An 18,343-nucleotide genomic window follows, 5' to 3' on the forward strand; every position below is an offset into this window, starting at 1 on the left:
TTATGATAGAGGGTTTCATTGTCAACTAAATAGCACTTGCTAGACAAGGGACATGGGTTCCAAAACCCAGTCAGGAGAGAGAGAGGCTGGGGACAGATATCTGTACTTGCTGGTGCATGCTCCTTGTGTGTGCCAGAAGCACCAGTTCCACCTAGGCCTCTCTCCACTGTGGAATGTCAGAGTTAATTTTTTGATTCCCTTAAGAGTCTAGATACAGGTTACTGAGCTGAACTCACTGGCAATGGGGCTCCCCTACTATGAGCTGAAATCACGGAAGAGCTGGACTTGCTGAGCTGAGAGCACTGAGTACTGTGCTAATGAGTGGGGGAGCCTGAAGCAATACCGTGGAGCAGAGCAGCTGGCAGAGTGGAGTGGAGCAGTTTGTGCAGCCACTGGGTGAGTGGAGCCAAGCAGCTCGTGAGGATGGCTGGAATGGCTCACAGGACAGCTGATGGACCAGAGCAGCTGGCAGAGCAGAGCAGCCTACAGAGCAAGCGGAGCTGAGCTGTTTGTGGGGACGACTAGTGGAAGCAGAACCCCACGAAGAGGCAGGGCAGTTGGCCCTGAAACCATGTAAGGTGCCCTTTTCTACCCAGGCTGGGGAGGGGGACCTCTGCAGAGAGACTCTTGAACTCTGGGGCTGCACTGACCCGGGACAGAGACTTTTGGATTGTGGGACTTTTGGGACTGTGGGTGATTTGGGGGTTGCTGGACTCAAGGGCCCCGAGAGAAGGACACGGCCCAATTTGCTGGGGTGGGTCTTTGCTCACGGTTTGACCTATGAACTCTAGCTGAGGTATTTTCCCAATTTAATGCTTGTTGTTTATCATGTAATTAAACCTTTTCTGCTACACTAAGACTCTGTGCTTGCGAGAGGGGAAGTATTGCCTCCTCGAGGCGCCCAGGGGTGTGTGTAAGATTTTCCCAGGTCACTGGGTGGGGGCTCGAGCTGGTTTTGCATTATGTTGTGGGGAAGGGACCCCTATGTATTGAACCCGGCCCTTGCTGCTATTGTTTCGGCCCGGCAGAAGGGTTACATATACATATCTATCTCCCAACACTAACTGTGCAGCAAGAAAGATTTTTTGGTTTATTTTTGTGTAAAGCACTCAGATACCAAGGTGACAGGTGACATTGTCACAACCTAGCTATTATGGCTCTATGTATTAAGGCAATAAATATGCCATAGTTGGAGCAATCCAGCATAGCACTTAAGCACGTGCTTCACTTTAAGTGCAGTAGTCTCACTGAGCATTAATGGTGTGACCCCCATTATAGATTATTTACCTAAGGAGATGAGACTAAACCCAATCCTGACCAAACTGCAAGATGCATTTTTTCACTAAAACCTTCCTTGGTGATAATATCTTTCTCACGGGCAGATCACAGTTCAGAGAAAAAAAGCAGATCCGAGGCAAGGAGTAGGAGTAGGATGGAGAAGAAAGAAAAAAAAATACAGAAACATATGAAAGTGGAAAATAAAGCCCTAAATTGTGTATTAAATAGCTCCATAGATGTGCCCGGTGCTTCACAGAAAAAATAGACAGACTTCCTACAAAGAAAATTTACAATCTAAGGTCCCAATCAAGCACATACATGCATGCCTAACTTTATGCATTATCTTTAGTGAGACGACTCGTGTGTAAAGCCGTGTTGCCATCTCTTATGATAGACGTAAGTTATGATTTTTTAATTTTTTTGGTTTAAAAGTTGTGGCCAGTTTGTTAAATTTGCGGTTTTGGGGTGGTCAGCCATCAACATGTTACTAGGCAGGTGGTCCTCTGGGGGTCTATCTCAGGGTTCCCTTTAACCTGTTTTCTGGTGAGGAATGAAGACCCTCCCTGGGTACTTCTACGAAGAAAATCAGCCCTGCATGTGCACCCACACATTAAGTGCCAGCGCTTAGTGCAAGACATGCAGCCTACCTTCCAAAGCAGACAATAGCACAGAAGGCAAGCAAGACAAATGAGTGACTTGGTCAAATATGAGTGAGTGGTGCTCTGATGTGGTGCACAGGCTCTCAATGCCACTCAAATTTGCAACTACAAAAAATTACAGTGTGTTAAAAGTTGTGGTTTGCACAACAAACTCACAGCCTGTGATTACCTTACAGCCTCATAATTTTATTTTGTCTGATTTTTAGTTTTTCCTGGAAGATTTGTCCCAGAATCATGAAAATCTGAGCTTTCATTAACCACCCCCTCAAATTTTTAGTCCTCCTGGTTGCAGAGAACAGCTTTAAAATCATGAAGAAATCATACACGAAAGGCTCAAAACCCAGAAGGCAAATAAAAAAAGAACGTTTATTTGATGAACAGTAGTGTTATTACCGCAGCACCCATGCACCAAGCCCTGTTGTGCTAGGTGGCTGTACAAACACAGAACTTAGACTCTAGGTAAAGCTCCTGGTTTGAAAAGCCAATCTCTGGATTCTGCGGGGAGGCGGGTTTTTTACTGGCTGAGACGCTGGCAAAGCTCAGTCTGAGCACGTGCCAGGAGCATTTGCAGGACTTGGATCCCTCCATCAGGGGGCTCCGGGAGACACAGTGACAGGACAACACTGGAGAGCAGGCGCCAAGCGCAGGCGCCGCGGGACTCCCTATTTTTAGAACGTCGGGCCCTGGGGGAAGCGATTTCGATGCCTGCCCAGCCCCGGGGTGGGGCGCAATCGCCGCAGCAGAGGCGGAGCCACTTCCCCACCCACCAGGGGCGCAGTAATCAGTCGGCGCATGCGCGAGACTCACCCACCGCCTCCTCTCTCCCCCGCCCCCTTCCACTGTATAGGTGACTAGGAAGTTGCCTGTTTTCTGACTAGAGGCTGCAAGTCCTGGGGAGACGGAGCAGTAGGGGGACGCATAGATGACTCCATACAAACCTCTCTGTAGGGTCTATTTGTTCGGCGGCTGAGGCAGGGCCGCCTCACTACGGCAAAGTGAACGCAGGCAGCCACCAGGGCAGCCCCATCTGGGTGGCTATATCTGGCACCTGCAACCCAGGGTCCTTCAATGACATTGGGCCTTACAGCGGGTTAGAGAGACGAGACTTTCCTGAGAGGCCGAGTCCGGGTCTACCAGAGCGCGAGACCCCCCCACCCAACCGTCACCATGTTCCGACTCATGTTCAATCAGGCCAAGAAACATCCGAGCGTGCGTCCCGGAGGGCGGCGGCTCGGCCCGGAGCCGGGCGGGTTGCGGGGGAGGCAGCCGGGGCCCGGAGCCGGGCGGGTTGCGGGGGAGGGGGAGGCAGCCGGGGCCCGGAGCCGGGCGGGTTGCGGGGAGGGGAGGGGGAGGCAGCCGGGGCCCGGAGCCGGGCGGGTTGCGGGGAGGGGAGGGGGAGGCAGCCGGGGCCCGGAGCCGGGCGGGTTGCGGGGAGGGGAGGGGCAGGCAGCCGGAGCCGGGCGGGTTGCGGGGGAGGGGGAGGCAGCCGGAGCCCGGCGGGTTGCGGGGAGGGGAGGGGGAGGCAGCCGGGGCCCGGAGCCGGGCGGGTTGCGGGGAGGGGAGGGGGAGGCAGCCGGGGCCCGGAGCCGGGCGGGTTGCGGGGGGGGGGGAGGCAGCCGGGGCCCGGAGCCGGGCGGGTTGCGGGGCGGGGAGGGGGAGGCAGCCGGGGCCCGGAGCCGGGCGGGTTGCGGGGAGGGGAGGGGGAGGCAGCCGGGGCCCGGAGCCGGGCGGGTTGCGGGGAGGGGAGCGGGAGGCAGCCGGAGCCGGGCGGGTTGCGGGGGAGGGAAGGGGGAGGCAGCCGGGGCCCGGAGCCGGGCGGGTTGCGGGGAGGCAGCCGGGGCCCGGAGCCGGGCGGGTTGCGGGGAGGCAGCCGGGGCCCGGAGCCGGGCGGGTTGCGGGGAGGCAGCCGGGGCCCGGAGCCGGGCGGGTTGCGGGGAGGGGAGGGGGAGGCAGCCGGGGCCCGGAGCCGGGCGGGTTGCGGGAGAGGGAGGGGGAGGCAGCCGGGGCCCGGAGCCGGGCGGGTGGCGGGGGGAGCTTCAGCGCTATAGGGCTCGGTTGGCGGCGGGAGTCTCCTGGCAGGGGGCTGCGTGGGCAAGAATCCCGCCATCTGCCGCGCTCATGGGCTTAATGCCTCCGCCGGGAGAGCTGGTCACCGAGGAGCTTGACGGCCGCTCGAGCCCCATGCGGTCTCCTGCCCCTTCCCGCTGGTTCTAGCTCCTCCCCGGCTCCGTGGGGCCCCTCGAACCCGGTCTGGCACCGCCTTGTTGTGACAGCCCCTTCCGAGCCCCATGTGAGCCCGGCGGGGCGGTGCTGCCATCGCCCCCGTCCCTCGGAGGAAGCTGGGCATGTACCCACGGCCCTAGAGTGAAGTTAGTTTAGAGGCCCAGGTTCCGTCCCCCTTCTACAGCGCGGGGCCTTTCCAAGCCCAGTCATGGTAGCCACGTGATTTTTGTCAACCCATTTTCTTGCCTTTCAGAACTAGTGAGGCTGTCACAGGTGCAGGCAGTGTAACCCTAGAGTCAGAGGGTTAACTTCTGCCTTCTTCTGGGCATTGTGGGGCACTTGGTAGTGGCATGTACCTGTCCCTACCTGCTCTTCCTGAGAAGCCCGATCTAGCATTAGGACACCCTACAGGCATGCTGGGTCCTTCATGACTAGCCACTTAAACTACTTATGGCTTGGCTACACTCAAAACTCCAAAGTGCTGTCGTGGGAGCGCTCCCATGGCAGCGCTTTGAAGTGCGAGTGTGGTCGCAGCGCCAGTGCTGGGAGAGAGCCCTCCCAGCGCTGCAGGTACTCCACCTCCCTGAGGGGATTAGCTTACAGTGCTGGGAGCTGCACTCCCAGCGCTGGGGCACTGTTTACACTGGCGCTTTACAGCGCTGTAACTTGCTGCGCTCAGGGGGGTGTTTTTTCACCCCCCTGAGGGAGAAAGTTGCAGTGCTGTAAAGCGCCAATGTAGCCAAGGCCTTAGAGTAAGGTCCTTCGGTGGGGTGGCTCAAAACTGATGAGCCAGATGCGTGATCATTGGGCAAGACTTCATTTCCAGCCTTGTTTTGTAAGTGGCATTATGTTTGTTCTAATCTCTCATTCATTTCTAAATCTTTTGTTCTAGTTGATCCCTCTCTTCATCTTTATTGGAGCTGGAGGTTCTGGTGCAGCCCTGTACATTATGCGCCTGGCAATGTTCAACCCTGATGTCTGGTAGGCAGTAAACCTGTGTGTGTGTGCGCGTGCAAAAATATATAATTTTCAAGCAAACTTTGGTGTTTATGAAAAGTTTGGCACCCCTGGAGGCCCATGTTTCTAGGTGAGCTTCAGAGTTGAATTTGAAGGACTGCATTTCTGAATGAGGAAATTGGTTCCATGCTTATGAAGTACATTTTGGAGACTACTTATAGTATTGGTGGCTTTGTTATGTGGAAACTTGTCAGGACAGACAAGCATTCATGTTCTTTAAGTAATTAAACATCAGTTCTATAATATATAATGCATGTTAAAAGCAGTGTGATTGATTTATACCTTCTGCTATATTACTGTATTTCTCTTTGTAGTTGGGACAAAAAGAATAACCCTGAACCTTGGAATAAGCTGGCTCCCACTGATCAGTACAAGGTAAGAGGCAGAAAGGCTTTTAGCCATTAGGGCATCGGCTAATCTACAGATGTATGTTATCTGTGGTCTGGCTACTTTTGGAGGATCAGCTCCGTGTGAGATACCAGTGAGAGGTGGTGCAGGGAGGACTGAATATGCTTCACCTGCTGTCAGTTTCCCACCCAGGTTTGGATTGGGAATCAGCAGTGGAGTGATGATTTGGGAGGGAAGGCTAGATTTGAATATTAAAATGAGACTGCTGTTTAGATATTACCTTTGCTTGGAGGCAGGAGAAGTCTCATTACCTAGGGCAAAGGGTTGAATGAAGAAAGTAGTGCTGACAATAAATATTTATTTTCAATTCCTTGATACAGAACAACAAGGACGAATATGCTACTCAGTATTCAGTGTTAAATTGATATTGGAGGGAGGAGAGCAAAAGCTTTGGGCTGTAAACTACACACAATAGATGTCATGCTAAAATCAGTTTTGGAATCCAACTATTTTGATTTCATTACTACTGCAAGTTTTTAAATATTTTTTATGCTTCTGTTAGGATGATCAAATAAGTACAGTAGAACTCTGTTAACTTGAAGAGAGGGGTATTTACAGCACACAGTTTTGTGAATAAACAAAAAAATCAGTGTACTTGGACAACTATGCCCCATTTTTTTTATCACTTAGTACTGTAGGTTCTGTCATTTAACAGGAAATCTTACATTTGCACTCTTTATCAGTTGTTAATGGGAAACTGCCCTAGGTAAATGCTTTTATTTGATGCTAAAAATGTGCTATAGGTTGGTGTGACAGGTTGGATCACAGAAAACCCCCTGGGAGCTGCCAGCTCAGGACTCCAGTAGCCTGTCTTGCTGAGCCAGACACTCCTGTCTGCTCCAACAAAGATCCAGCATCTGAATTACTTGCCCCAAACCGGCAGGTTTACCTGAAAGCAGCTAACAGAAGTGTGCTTGTCTTTAACACCCAGATGCCCAACTCTCAGTGGGGTCTAAACCCAAATAAATCTGTTTTATCCTTTATAAAGCTTATGCAGGATAAATCCATAAATTGTTGGTCCTCTATAACACTGATGGAGAGAGATGCATGGCTGTTTGCTCCCCCAGGTATTAATGCATACTCTGGGTCAATTAATAAGTAAAAAGTGACTTTATTAAATACAGAAAGTAGGATTTAAGTGGTTCCAAGTAGTAACCAACAGAACAAAGTAAGTCACCCAGCAAAATAAAAAAATGTGCAAATCTATGTCTAATCAAACTGAATGCAGCTAATCTCACCCTCAGAGTTGCTTCAGTAAGTTTTTTTTTCCTCAGACTGGACACCTTGCAGGCCTGGGCACAATTCTTTGCCCTGGTACAGCTCTTGTTCCAGCTCAGGTGGTAGCTAGGGAATTCTTCATGATGGCTCCTCTTTTTGTTCTGTTCCACCCCTTTATGCAAAAAAGATATATAAGGCGGGAATCCTTTGTACCTCTCTGGGTTTCCACCCCTCCTTCTCAATGGAAAGACACCAGGTTAAAGATGGATTCCAGTTCAGGTGACATGATCGCATGTCACTGCAAGACTTCATTGCCCACTTGTTAGGACACACCTATACAGGAAGATTTACAGGTATAAAACACCCATCTGCAGAGAATTGTCCTGGTTAATGGGAGTCATCAAGATTCCAAACCACCACTAATGGCCCACACTTTGCATAATTACAATAGGCCCTCAGTTATAATTCATATTTCCAGTTTCAGATACAAGAGTGGTACGTTTATACCAATAGGATGCTCACACTCAGTAGGTAATAAGCTTTGTAATGATACCTTACAGGAGACCTTTTGCATGAAGCATATTCCAATTACATTATATTCACTCATCAAATTTTTATAAAATCATATAGACTGCAACATCACAGTTGGTCCTCTACAGAAATTACACTGTTATTCAGAAGTGTTCCCAGCCTGTACTGGCACAAGAAGCAGAAATCTCAAGGTTTACCATATTTGGTCCTGTGTATCATTAGCATTTTTTCCTGGCAGTGTTACTAAAACAACTCCTCGTGTTGTGGAAACTAAAGTAGTTGAAAGTATTGGAAATTATAGATACAGTGGCTGATGGCATACAATTCTGATAAACACAATAAAAAGTTCCTTTTTAAAGCAGATCTCTAGGGAGATTTGTCAAGGAAAGCAACTCTTTTCCAAACTAGATATGCAGAATCTCAGGATTATAGTGAGTAAGATGGAAGCGTGTAGTGAGAATGAATGTGTTTATGCAATCTTAACCCCTTTGTTCTAGTTTCTGAGAACTTGCTAAAACTTCCTGTGTTTGGTCTCTGACCAAAGGTGACTTATTTTAAAGTATGGGTTTAAAAAAATGGCTCCAGTGCTTTAAGTTCAAGTTGCAGGGTTCAAGCTAAGATCTATATGCAGTACACTTTTCACTGTATAGCTCAAGTGAGCCTGTATATTTTAGTTGTACAAGCTGAAGTCCTGATCCTCCAAACTGATCTGTATGGGTATATTCCTGAACCCATACAACTGAAGTCAGTTGACTCTGCACAAGCTTGCATGCACATATCAGCTTGGTGGGTCAGGACTCATGAGAAATCCAAAGCATAATATGGTAATTGTAGTAATTTTATTTGTCAAAGGATTGTAAATATTCAAATCTTTTCCCTCACTAAAGAAAGTGCCCATTTCCCTGTCAAATATAAACTTTTTTTGTGTTTCCAGATATTCTTGCTGGAGGGCTGCTACATCTTGTGTGGTTTTTTTTTTTTACCCAAGAGCTGAATCACTCAAATGTCTCCAAAAGCTTAGGCCTGTAAAAATTCACTTTGACTTTAAAAGTTATGACTGATAGCGTATCCATTCTAACACTGTTTAAATACCTCAGTTGTAATGGTTACTGCCACTCCTGCTGTCCTGAAGTCACTGCTTGCTTATTTAGTCAAAACATATGTTTAACAATGTCTTATTCAACCTTGGATGCTAAAATATGCCTTATTAAGAGTCACTATTTGACCAGTACTTATTTCATTGCCATGTATTCTCTAAGCTCTTAATACAAGATGAAAGAGAGAATAGATCTTCTACCTATGTTATACCTTCCTGTCTGTCCTGCACTGCAGTGACATTTATTTTAGGACTGGTCCAGATTGTGATCTGAACTACAATCTTTGAACCCAGAAGACCACTTGGTAGCCATGCAGCTTTTACTAATACTGTTCTAAAATGTTCTCTTGTCCACTTTATGCATGTTCTCTCATGTTCTTTTCTGTTTATGTATTGCTGTATTTAGTGCTTCACAATTCTCCCTATTAGCAACATCTGGTGTATGAATAAGGCTGCTGCACATAAAGTTGTTCGATCTTATCCTTGATTTTTTTCCCCTATATCTTGGTCCTCGCACGATAGTATGAGGTATTATCTCTCTTCTATCTGTGAGGGCCTCGGTGATCATTAGGGATTGGCAACTGCTCTAAATGTATTACTCAATAGGATTAGGAATCTAAATGCGATGGCACTGAGAATAACTGGTGTTGGAGTGAATGGAGGCTTCTGATCAGCTCTCCATGGCTAATCTTGGTTTAAACCATCTCTTTCACCTAGTATTGAAACAGCCCTCTGTGCCACTTTCGTGCTAAGATGGGGGACCAGTACGTCAGTAACTTCCCTGTTTTTTCAAAGTGAACCTGTCCAAACAATTATTTCTCCATAATGTGATGTGTTAAAGAGTTGAGGTACAGCAGCCCATGGACTGTCTCTTCCAAATTCTGTATATTAATGTTCAAATATTTAATCCTGGGGAGGGTAAGGAAGTTCTATGGATTCTTGATGGGCAACAGTTAGAAAACAACTGATTTAAACCTTGCAGTGAAGCTGTCTTTCAGACTCACTTTAACTGAGGGCTCTTGTGGCATATGCTAGAAAGCATGTACCATCAGAACTTAAACTAGAAATGTATTTAAAAACATGCAGCTCTAGTGCTAAAATCCATCTGTGCACTTGACTGTCTCGAAAACCAAGTAGTGTATATAGCAATAACTGTGTTTTCAGTTAAATTGAAAGTAGTCTTCTCCTCTAGTACAGACTTGGATCTTGTTCTGATCAAAACTTTTTTTTCTCCTGCGCCCCTCCCTCCCACCCCCTCTTAGTTCTATTCGGTCAATGTGGACTACAGCAAACTGAAGAAGGATCGTCCTGACTTCTAAAGAACAAATTCTTCTCCCTTTACAAGCTGCACAGAATGAAGGTCTTCCAGAAGCTGTCCGCACAACTAATACACTTAATCATCCAGGAAATGTTAATTAAGCTTGCCCTCACATTGCACTTTTAATCATGTGCTGGAAAGTAGCTTGTTGGGGCTTAATAAACATCTGAAACTTGTGGAGTGTCTAATGTCTTAGTTCATGAAATAGATTGTTGCTGACAATTGCATAGTCCAGATGTCTGGCCTGTCAAATGTTCAGGAAAAATAGAACTGGCGTTTCTGCTTATAAAACAACCTCTGAAATAAAGCAGTTGGCTTTACTTTTTAAGAAAATGTCCCCCTCTTGAGAACAGCGATTAAACAATATCCTCTGAAACTGGTATTCTCAGAAGTTCATTGGCTCAGTAATACTATTCTGCAGGGTTCTGTGTAGTAGATGGGAGAAATACAGTACCAGCAACAAACTCTGTTTCAAGTGCAGATACCTATACTGAGTCTAGGCTGCCTTTTCACTGTGTGCTCTCTTGAATATGAAATGAGAGAAGGTAACTTTAAGATCTAGACAGTTGCCAGACAAACTTGACTAACCAACAAGAAAATATAAGTATTTCCGCTCCTTACAGCTGAGGCTCTTTTGTATGACCTTTCCTCAAACACAAGTTTTTACTAATTTGTCAGTGCTGGAAGTTGCTGGGTGTGGTTTTTGAAGTATAAAAATGAAAACTGGTTTAAACTGTAGTTATCACAGTTGTCAGAGGTACAGCTAGATCTGGTCCCTCAAGTCTCAGTGTACCTCCAACAGCTATTGGTATTTTTGCATTTGGTTCCACTCTAGGGTATGTCTGCACTGCAAATAAAAACCCATGGCTGGACTGCATGCTGGCTTGGGCAGTGGGGCTGTTTCCTTGCAGTGTAGCTCAAACCCAAGTCAGCTTCCACAAGCCAGCCACAGGGGTCTAACTGCAGTGTAGGCATACCCTTAAACAGCATCCTGGGCTATAGTACTCCTTGGGTCAACTGTGCTTCTCCCAGCAGGCCTTGCTGGATTTGGCACCTACCATTCTCCTTGGGAGTTTGTGATCAGTGGTAAACAATGCTTGGACAGCCTTCTTGAACCAAAGGATTGCTTAATGAAGTTTAACAAAGTGGCCTTGGGTGGGACACTGCTCAGTAGGACAGTCACAGCCCAAGGCTGGGGGTCCTTTGCACACTAAACCAGCCAAACAGGACTTTGGTTTTATCCCACTGACTAACCAGAAGTCATATAAGCAATTCCCTTGAACACTCCAGTTTCCCAGTATCACCACCAGCGCCACTCCTTATGGGGATGAATGGTTAGGAAAACCAGTATCCCAGTAAAAGAAAAAGGTTCCCCTGATCCCAAAGGACCCAGATCCAGGTCAATATACAAGTCAAATCTTACCCACAAACCATGCTGTTGCCAATCCTTTAGAATTGCAATTCTAAAGATTTATTCATAAACAGAAATATAGATGAGAGCTAAAATTGGTTAAATGGAACAATTACATGCAGTAATGGCAAAGTTCTTGGTTCAGGCTTGTAGCAGTGATGGACTAAACTGCAGGTTCAAATCATGCCTCTGGAGTACATCCACAGCTTGGATGAGTCATTCAGTCCTTTGTTCAGAGCTTCATTTTGCAGCAAAGTTCTTCCAGAGGTAAGAAGCAGTATTGAAGACAAAATGGATTGGTTTCCACAGCCTTTTATATCCTCTGCCATATGGAAGGACACTCCTTTGTTCTTACTGTGGAAAATCACAGCAGCAAGATGGAGTTTGGAATCACATGGGCAAGTCACATGTCCCTGCATGAATTAGTTCTTTACAGGTAGAGCAGCCATTGCTCACATGCTACCTTGAACATTCCCAGGAAGGCTTCTCATGTGGATTGGAGTCTCCCAAAGTGCATTGTCAGTTAAGTGTTTTGTGATTGGGCACTTAATCTGAAGAGTTCCTTCTCAAAAAGCTGGCCAAATGCTTCACTGGTGCTACTTAGAATCAAATACATTGAGATACAAGTACATAGCCAATATTCATAACTTCAAATACAAAAATGATACACACATACAGACAGCATAATCATAACCAGCAAATTACAGCCTTTTCATAGACATCTTACTTGCCCTCTTTTGTACCGGATTTGGTGCCACTATAGGACCTTGTTTGCAACAATGATCTATATGGTCACAGTTCACATCAATATCGTCACAGAAGGAAGCGTAGTAGAGGTTATGAAAACAATCTATGTTCTTACCTAAATTACCTGGAGGCTTGCAATCTCTTGGCAGAGACCCTGTCTTCCAAGCAACTACCTTCTCCCAAGAAAGCCACTTCTGTCCAGCCCAAAGTCCTGTGTCTGTTTCCTGGGCCTTTGGGCTCTGCTGCCTGAAACTAGTCTGATGACCTCAGCCGGTTCTTGCAGGGTGGAACTTCAAAAAAAATGGCTCTTTTGTTGTCCTTTAAATAGTGGCAGATGGATGGCAATCTGAAGCCATTGTACTTCCTGCCTAGAACAGTCATCCTCTTTCTAAATCCCGTTTTCTTTCACTAAACACCTTTATAACAATCAGACATATACAGTAGTATTAAATTATTACAGAGACACCTCATGACCAACACTGCTTTCTTGAGAGAATGTTTTTATAAATTCATAAAAAGAACAGGAGTACTTGTGGCACCTTAGAGACTAACAAATTTATTTGAGCATAAGCTTTTGTGGGCTACAGCCCACTTCTTCGGATGCATGGAATGGAACATATATTGAGGAGATATATATACACATACAGAGAGCATGATAATCATCTTGATTATCACTTCAAAAGTTTTTTTTCCTTACTTAATTGACCTCTCAGAGTTGTTAAGACAACTCCCACCTTTTCATGCTCTCTGTATATGTATATATATCTCCTCAATATATGTTCCATTCCATGCATCCAAAGAAGTGGGCTGTAGCCCGCGAAAGCTTATGCTCAAATAAATTTGTTAGTCTCTAAGGTGCCACAAGTACTCCTGTTCTTTTTATGGATACAGACTAACACGGCTGCTACTCTGAAATCTATAAATTCATGTGATCTCTCCACACTAGTGTGGGGTGCATCTGAGGGAGCAGCATCAGAGAGAATTTAGCAAAGGAAACTGAGGTAGATAGTCTTTCATCTTCAGTCTCAGGTTGAGGCATGCTGTTCAGTGACTGCCTGCAGAATTTAAAGATCAGTTTGAATGGTTGGGCAAAGCACTTGAATATGTGCTTATCTTCAAGCTCATGGGCAGTCTTACTAAAATTAAAGGGAGTACTCAGAGGCTTAAAGTTAAGCATATGCTTTGCTATATTGGGCCATAAGTAAACTTTACTTGTTTAGACTGGATGACTGTCCCAGGATTCTGGAAGGGGGGTACTTAATCCCTCTGAATTACCTTAATTCCATGTCCATTGAATTTGAAAAATCTTTCTGATTTTTAGATCTTCATACTCTTACTAGCCATTGAAGGTTGTTAGCAATAGTTCTTGAAGTACCACTGTACAAGAAACAAAGTGTACCACGCATCCTCTAAAAAGAGTATTGGATTTTTGTTTTCTGTGCTGTGAACATTTTGCATGCTAGACATATATTTTTATATGGTTCCTTTTTTTATTTGTGGTTTAAATCCAACTTGTTCTCAAGCTTTACAATTTTAGTTTTGAATTCTTACCAGATCAAAACTGGCATGCAAGTTACCAACCTTATAATAAGTGTTTCCAAAATAGCTTGATACAAAGAGGAAAAAACTAATTGTGGGGGAACTGATATGCTTTTTTGCCACACTACAGCCAGATAATGTAAAATACCAACTCTTGCTATTTGTTTAAATGCACCAAGTTATGTATTCTTCATATGCTCCAAAAAGGTATACTGTGGCTATTCTAAGTCTAATGGAATTCTTGTACACTGATATGAATGGCTGAAAACATATAAACTACTTACGAAGTTTACTACTCGGAAGTGTTACAGTTCAAGCATAGCACAATTATGGATTTGTCTTACAAAGAAAGGTCTAGATTCAAAGTTAATCAGATGGGTTAGTTATTTTAATGTAGCATTTGTATTTAATATGTTGTATACACAAAACTATTGTTAAGGTACTTAAATTATAATGGAAAATTGCACAATAGTATTAATGGGGAACCACACGTGTTGGAGAAATTAAATTTAAAGATCTATTATGATGGCTGATTGAGGGGTACAGTAGGGTAAAGGAATGGGGGTGGAGAGTGAAGCAAGATTTTTGTAGCAGCTTTGTAAACTGGAAGGTAGTTATTTTGGTGGACAGAAATGGGTTGTGTCCACCTTATCATAAAGTACTTAATTGGCAGATTCACCCACCACTTGTGTGGGGATGACCATCTGAGAATATTTTTAACATTCTACTTGACAATTTCAGGTGAAATAATGCAAAACTATTGTGATTGAAGATAAACTTTGTATATTTTTTCTAGCCACTTATAAACTATCAGCAAATTGCCACATTAGTACCAAAACTAAAGTGTTAACAGGTATAAAAATGAACTCGTCCCTTCTTTGAGACATTACACAGTATCACAGTCAAGTTATCTAAAGGGGAAGGTATTATCATATCAAACCTCCTTGTTATACACCATATGGCCTGATTTTGGTGATTTTATTGAATTGGAAAACAATTGTCTCTACTCATTAAAGAGTAGAAAATTTATTATAGTTATTAATATTTGTTTAAAAAGTCAAATGTGTTGTATGGTGTTTTATTTTCAGGGAAGTGCATACTTTTATTTTCAGAATAAGAAGTATGTCTTTTATATGAAAGCTAGTTTCATGTAGATCAACTTCTCCAAGAATCTTGAACATATCTTTTAACTTGTTATATACTAATATAGTCAACTCTTCAATACATGTTCTTTCAAGCTGCTTTATATTAGGGTCCAGGCTGTGCTGATGGCTGGAGTGACATGGTATTAATTTTGATTATAAACATATGAACTCCTGATTGAAACTTTCTTCATTAGAAACTAAAGTTAGAAGTCTTACCAAATAGGCCTTTCTTACAAGGACATAAACTCTCCTCTAGTTAAGTTTATAAGGGAAAGATGAATGATAAGTCTAGAGCAGGGGTGGCCAACCTGTGGCTCCGGAGCCACATGCGGCTCTTCAGAAGTTAATATGCAACTCCTTGTATAGGCACCAACTCCGGGGCTGGAGCTAGAGGCACCAACTTTCCAGTGTGCCAAGGGGTGCTCACTGCTCAACCCCTGGCTCTGCCACAGGCTGTGCCCCCACTCCACCCCTTCAGCCTGCCATGCCCTTGCTCCTCCCCACTCTCCCCCCAGAGCCTCCTCCATGCCATGAAGCAGCTGATCAGGCTGAGCAGCAGGGCTGCTGGTGGGTGGGAGGTGCTGGGAGTGGGGGGTAGGGAGCTGATGGGGGCTGCTGACATATTACAGTCTGTGGCTCTTTGGCAATGTACATTGGTAAATTCTGGCTCCTTGTCAGGCTCAGGTTGGCCTGGTCTAAAACATGGATCAGAAATCATGAAATGTTTATTTTGGGTTTTATTGTCGCTTTTTGTTAACAATAGTCCCAAAGACTTTCAGAAAAGAGACAAATCCTCATGCTTGAGGTCTTATGTCAACATCCAGCTACTGGGGTTTCGAGGAAATATCCCTGTGGTCATGTTATCCCATAACTGCTTACTGTAGGTTTGTATTGATTTATTTTACACTTTTCTCTGAATATCTAGTACTAACCCCAGCCAGAGACATAATTCTGGGGCTAGAAGAACAACTGATGTAGTTGAGTGAATACCACATGACCACAGTCTTTATGATAGGAAGGATGGGTTTAAGGGAATTGAGCAGTAGGAATAATATATTAATTTGTATTTTAGAGAAAGGGGGACTATTCTAGGGAATAAGCTGTATTTTACAGCCAAACATAAATTTTGCTAATGATTCATATTTTACAAACAAAAGATCTGATTGCATTTTAACTTAAATGGCAGTTGTTTTTTCCCCTTCATTTGTCATTTCCCCCTCCCTAAATTCTGGTTGTTTTCCACTTTCTCACTTCTGAGACTTTCAGAGAGTGTCCTGAAGATGAAAGAAAATATGATGTGAAAAACCTGGTTCAGTGTACTCAACACAATCTTCAAGAGACTGCAGGGGTTTTAGAACCTTTTGCTCTCAGAATCAAAGCATTGTAATCATCCTTCAAATGCAACTGGAGCATTAAACCATTCCAGTTCCAAGTGCGCTTGTTTTTGAGTTTCAAAAGCATCAGACATGTAAAACCCAGAAAACGCTTTAGTAACCCTCTAAGTTTTTTACTGCCAGGCTTTCACTAGTACAATAATAGGAATGTGTCTATTACTACTGTACACAAAGCATCATCTACTGTGGTTCTTTGATCCAGGAAATGTGATATGGAGATCTCAGAAAGACCATCGTATGCCTGGTTCCTAGCAAGACCAGGCTGAGGAGCCCTTTTATAAATCACAACATCACAGAGCATGTGTGTTCAAGGTTTTTGTAGTGAAGTAATTTAAGAAAAACTAAATTACGAACTCTTATCAATACTTCAAAAACAAAAATAGTTTAATGGGATATACTTGAAGTATTAAACCCAAAACATTGTTCCACTGGACTGCAAAAGACAAGCTAGCCCATTCCAATCTGCTTAATTGTTTTAGTGCTGGCACCGTGCGTGGTGCTGTACAGTCACAAAAATAGTTGCTTCCTCATTTAAATAACAGTTGTAATTTTTTTTCCAAAACAAATGTCTTCAAATTATATTTCTTCTGGACTATGCATGTTTGAAGTTTAAAGTTATAAAAGAAAGCTGCTTTTGCCATCCAAGCATAAAATTGTGTCTGAAAAACTTTTCTTCCCTCTTTCATATTTGAAAAATTCCAAAATGGCTGAAATGATTTTTATAAAATGTTTAAAAAGGAGTTCCGTGCAGAGTCTACAGATGAGAAATTCGATCCCTAAAGCTATTTTTTAAAGTTATAACTGAGAATAATGGTTTAGAATGAAAATATCAGCCCAACCAATAATACAGCATTAGCATCAAAATACCATATTACTTTGTTCCTTGGTTCCATTTTTTAAAATTCTCATGTCAACCTGTTTTTCTTTACTAAGGCTCCAACCTTGCAAAGACTTAAAAGCATGCTTAACTTTGAATAGACCCTTTGAATCCAATGGAGCTACTCAAAAAGTTATGTGTTTCAGTTTTGGCACAACTGAGAGATAAGTGATCATAAGAATATACAAACCCTGTTGACATTCCCAGGCATTGGTATTTTTCACATATTTCACATATTCCATATAACCAGAGTTCTGGAAATTTCAAAATCACCCAAGTTAGGGAATGCCAAGTCCACCATAATGGTTTATTCCTCTCAACTATTACCACTCTTCTAATGGTATTACAAATACCTTTACTACCACTTGTAGCTATTTGGTATTAGCACACCTGTACTTAATATATGTACATTATAATTTTCAGTTTTCCTTTTAAAAAAAATATCTGGTTTCTCTCCAAATAGGCAGAGAAGGGAGTCCCTGGAGGTGCTTGTTAATCAGCAGCACGGTGAGGATTTTCCTATTATTCTTTGAGCCAAGGGCAATATATTAGCAAGAAATAATTGCTAAAGGCCATATTGCCTCTATAAGTACTATCTGTATTTCTGGACTCTGCTAGTCTTAAGGCATCTGGCTTGTATGTCCTTTCCATATTTTCAGCCTAGGTCTTTGGTAATGGAGTTTTACTAAGCAAATGAATTGGAAGCCAACAGCTTCTACATACTTTCACTGATAAATCTAGTATTTGTCCACCAAAGAGTGGAAGAAGTGATCACTATGTGGCTCATCCAATTCCCTGTCATGCCTCTTAGTGGTACCCAGGAAGCATTTCATCTTCACCTGCCCTCAGTATGAGAGAGCCTTATCTGGGCCTGCTGTAGATCAGCTCTCTAAACCCACCATCCTCTGGCAACACAGGCACTACCTTCCAGACCTTCGCAGGCCTCGCCCTCTCTGTACAGGTTGTTAAGGATAGACGTACACCAACCTCCGAGTTCTCTCAGCTTCCCTCTGGAGTACTCAGCTCCTGTTCCACTGACCACTTACAAAACTCTTACAAACATTTTTCCCAAGGGAACAGTACACAGTAGCTTGTCAGAGTCAACTCAGGATCACCACTTTGCTTAACACCAGGGCCAATCAGAGGAAGGGTGAGGAGGGCCATTTGGCCTGGGCCTCAAGCTCAAAGAGGGTCTCAAATTTAGACACTTGTACATTTTTTGGCATTTGATAAGTATCGCAACTTGTTTTTACGCACATCCCTATTGGACCAAAATGTGACACAATCTCTCAGCTTAGAGCTGCAAATTTAAGCAAATAAAAGATGTGATGTGGTAAAAGACATATATTTTTTTTTGTTAACTGATATAGATTTTGTCATATTAAAGAGTTAAAAATGTTCATAAATATTAATAAAAATGTATCAGTTCTGATGGCACAAGATTAGACCATGTGTCGTCATTTTTTATTTTTATTATGGGTA

The 18,343-nt window shown here is 43.9% G+C and overlaps 1 protein-coding gene across 1 annotated transcript; it reads left to right on the plus strand.

Annotated features, from left to right (window-relative positions):
- The first annotated feature begins 2,987 nt into the window (after positions 1-2,987).
- On the plus strand, positions 2,988-9,924 carry NDUFA4 (NDUFA4 mitochondrial complex associated). The gene is made up of 4 exons (XM_045006839.1): positions 2,988-3,146; positions 5,053-5,141; positions 5,492-5,552; positions 9,693-9,924. The coding sequence occupies exons 1-4, from the start codon at positions 3,105-3,107 to the stop codon at positions 9,747-9,749; spliced, it is 249 nt and encodes an 82-aa protein (XP_044862774.1). The 5' UTR covers positions 2,988-3,104; the 3' UTR covers positions 9,750-9,924.
- Positions 9,925-18,343: the final 8,419 nt, after the last annotated feature.

The sequence above is a fragment of the Mauremys mutica genome, chromosome 2, assembly GCF_020497125.1.
Source record: "Mauremys mutica isolate MM-2020 ecotype Southern chromosome 2, ASM2049712v1, whole genome shotgun sequence".
Taxonomy (NCBI): Eukaryota; Metazoa; Chordata; order Testudines; family Geoemydidae; genus Mauremys; species Mauremys mutica.

What these genes read in the sequence shown, in the direction of transcription:
- NDUFA4 (XM_045006839.1), top strand. Translation starts at nt 3,105, where the DNA reads ATGTTCCGACTCATGTTCAATCAGGCCAAGAAACATCCGAGC. An exon ending in AGGCCAAGAAACATCCGAGC is followed by an intron (nt 3,147 to 5,052) that starts GTGCGTCCCGGA and finishes CTTTTGTTCTAG; the next exon opens with TTGATCCCTCTCTTCATCTT. An exon ending in CTCCCACTGATCAGTACAAG is followed by an intron (nt 5,553 to 9,692) that starts GTAAGAGGCAGA and finishes ACCCCCTCTTAG; the next exon opens with TTCTATTCGGTCAATGTGGA.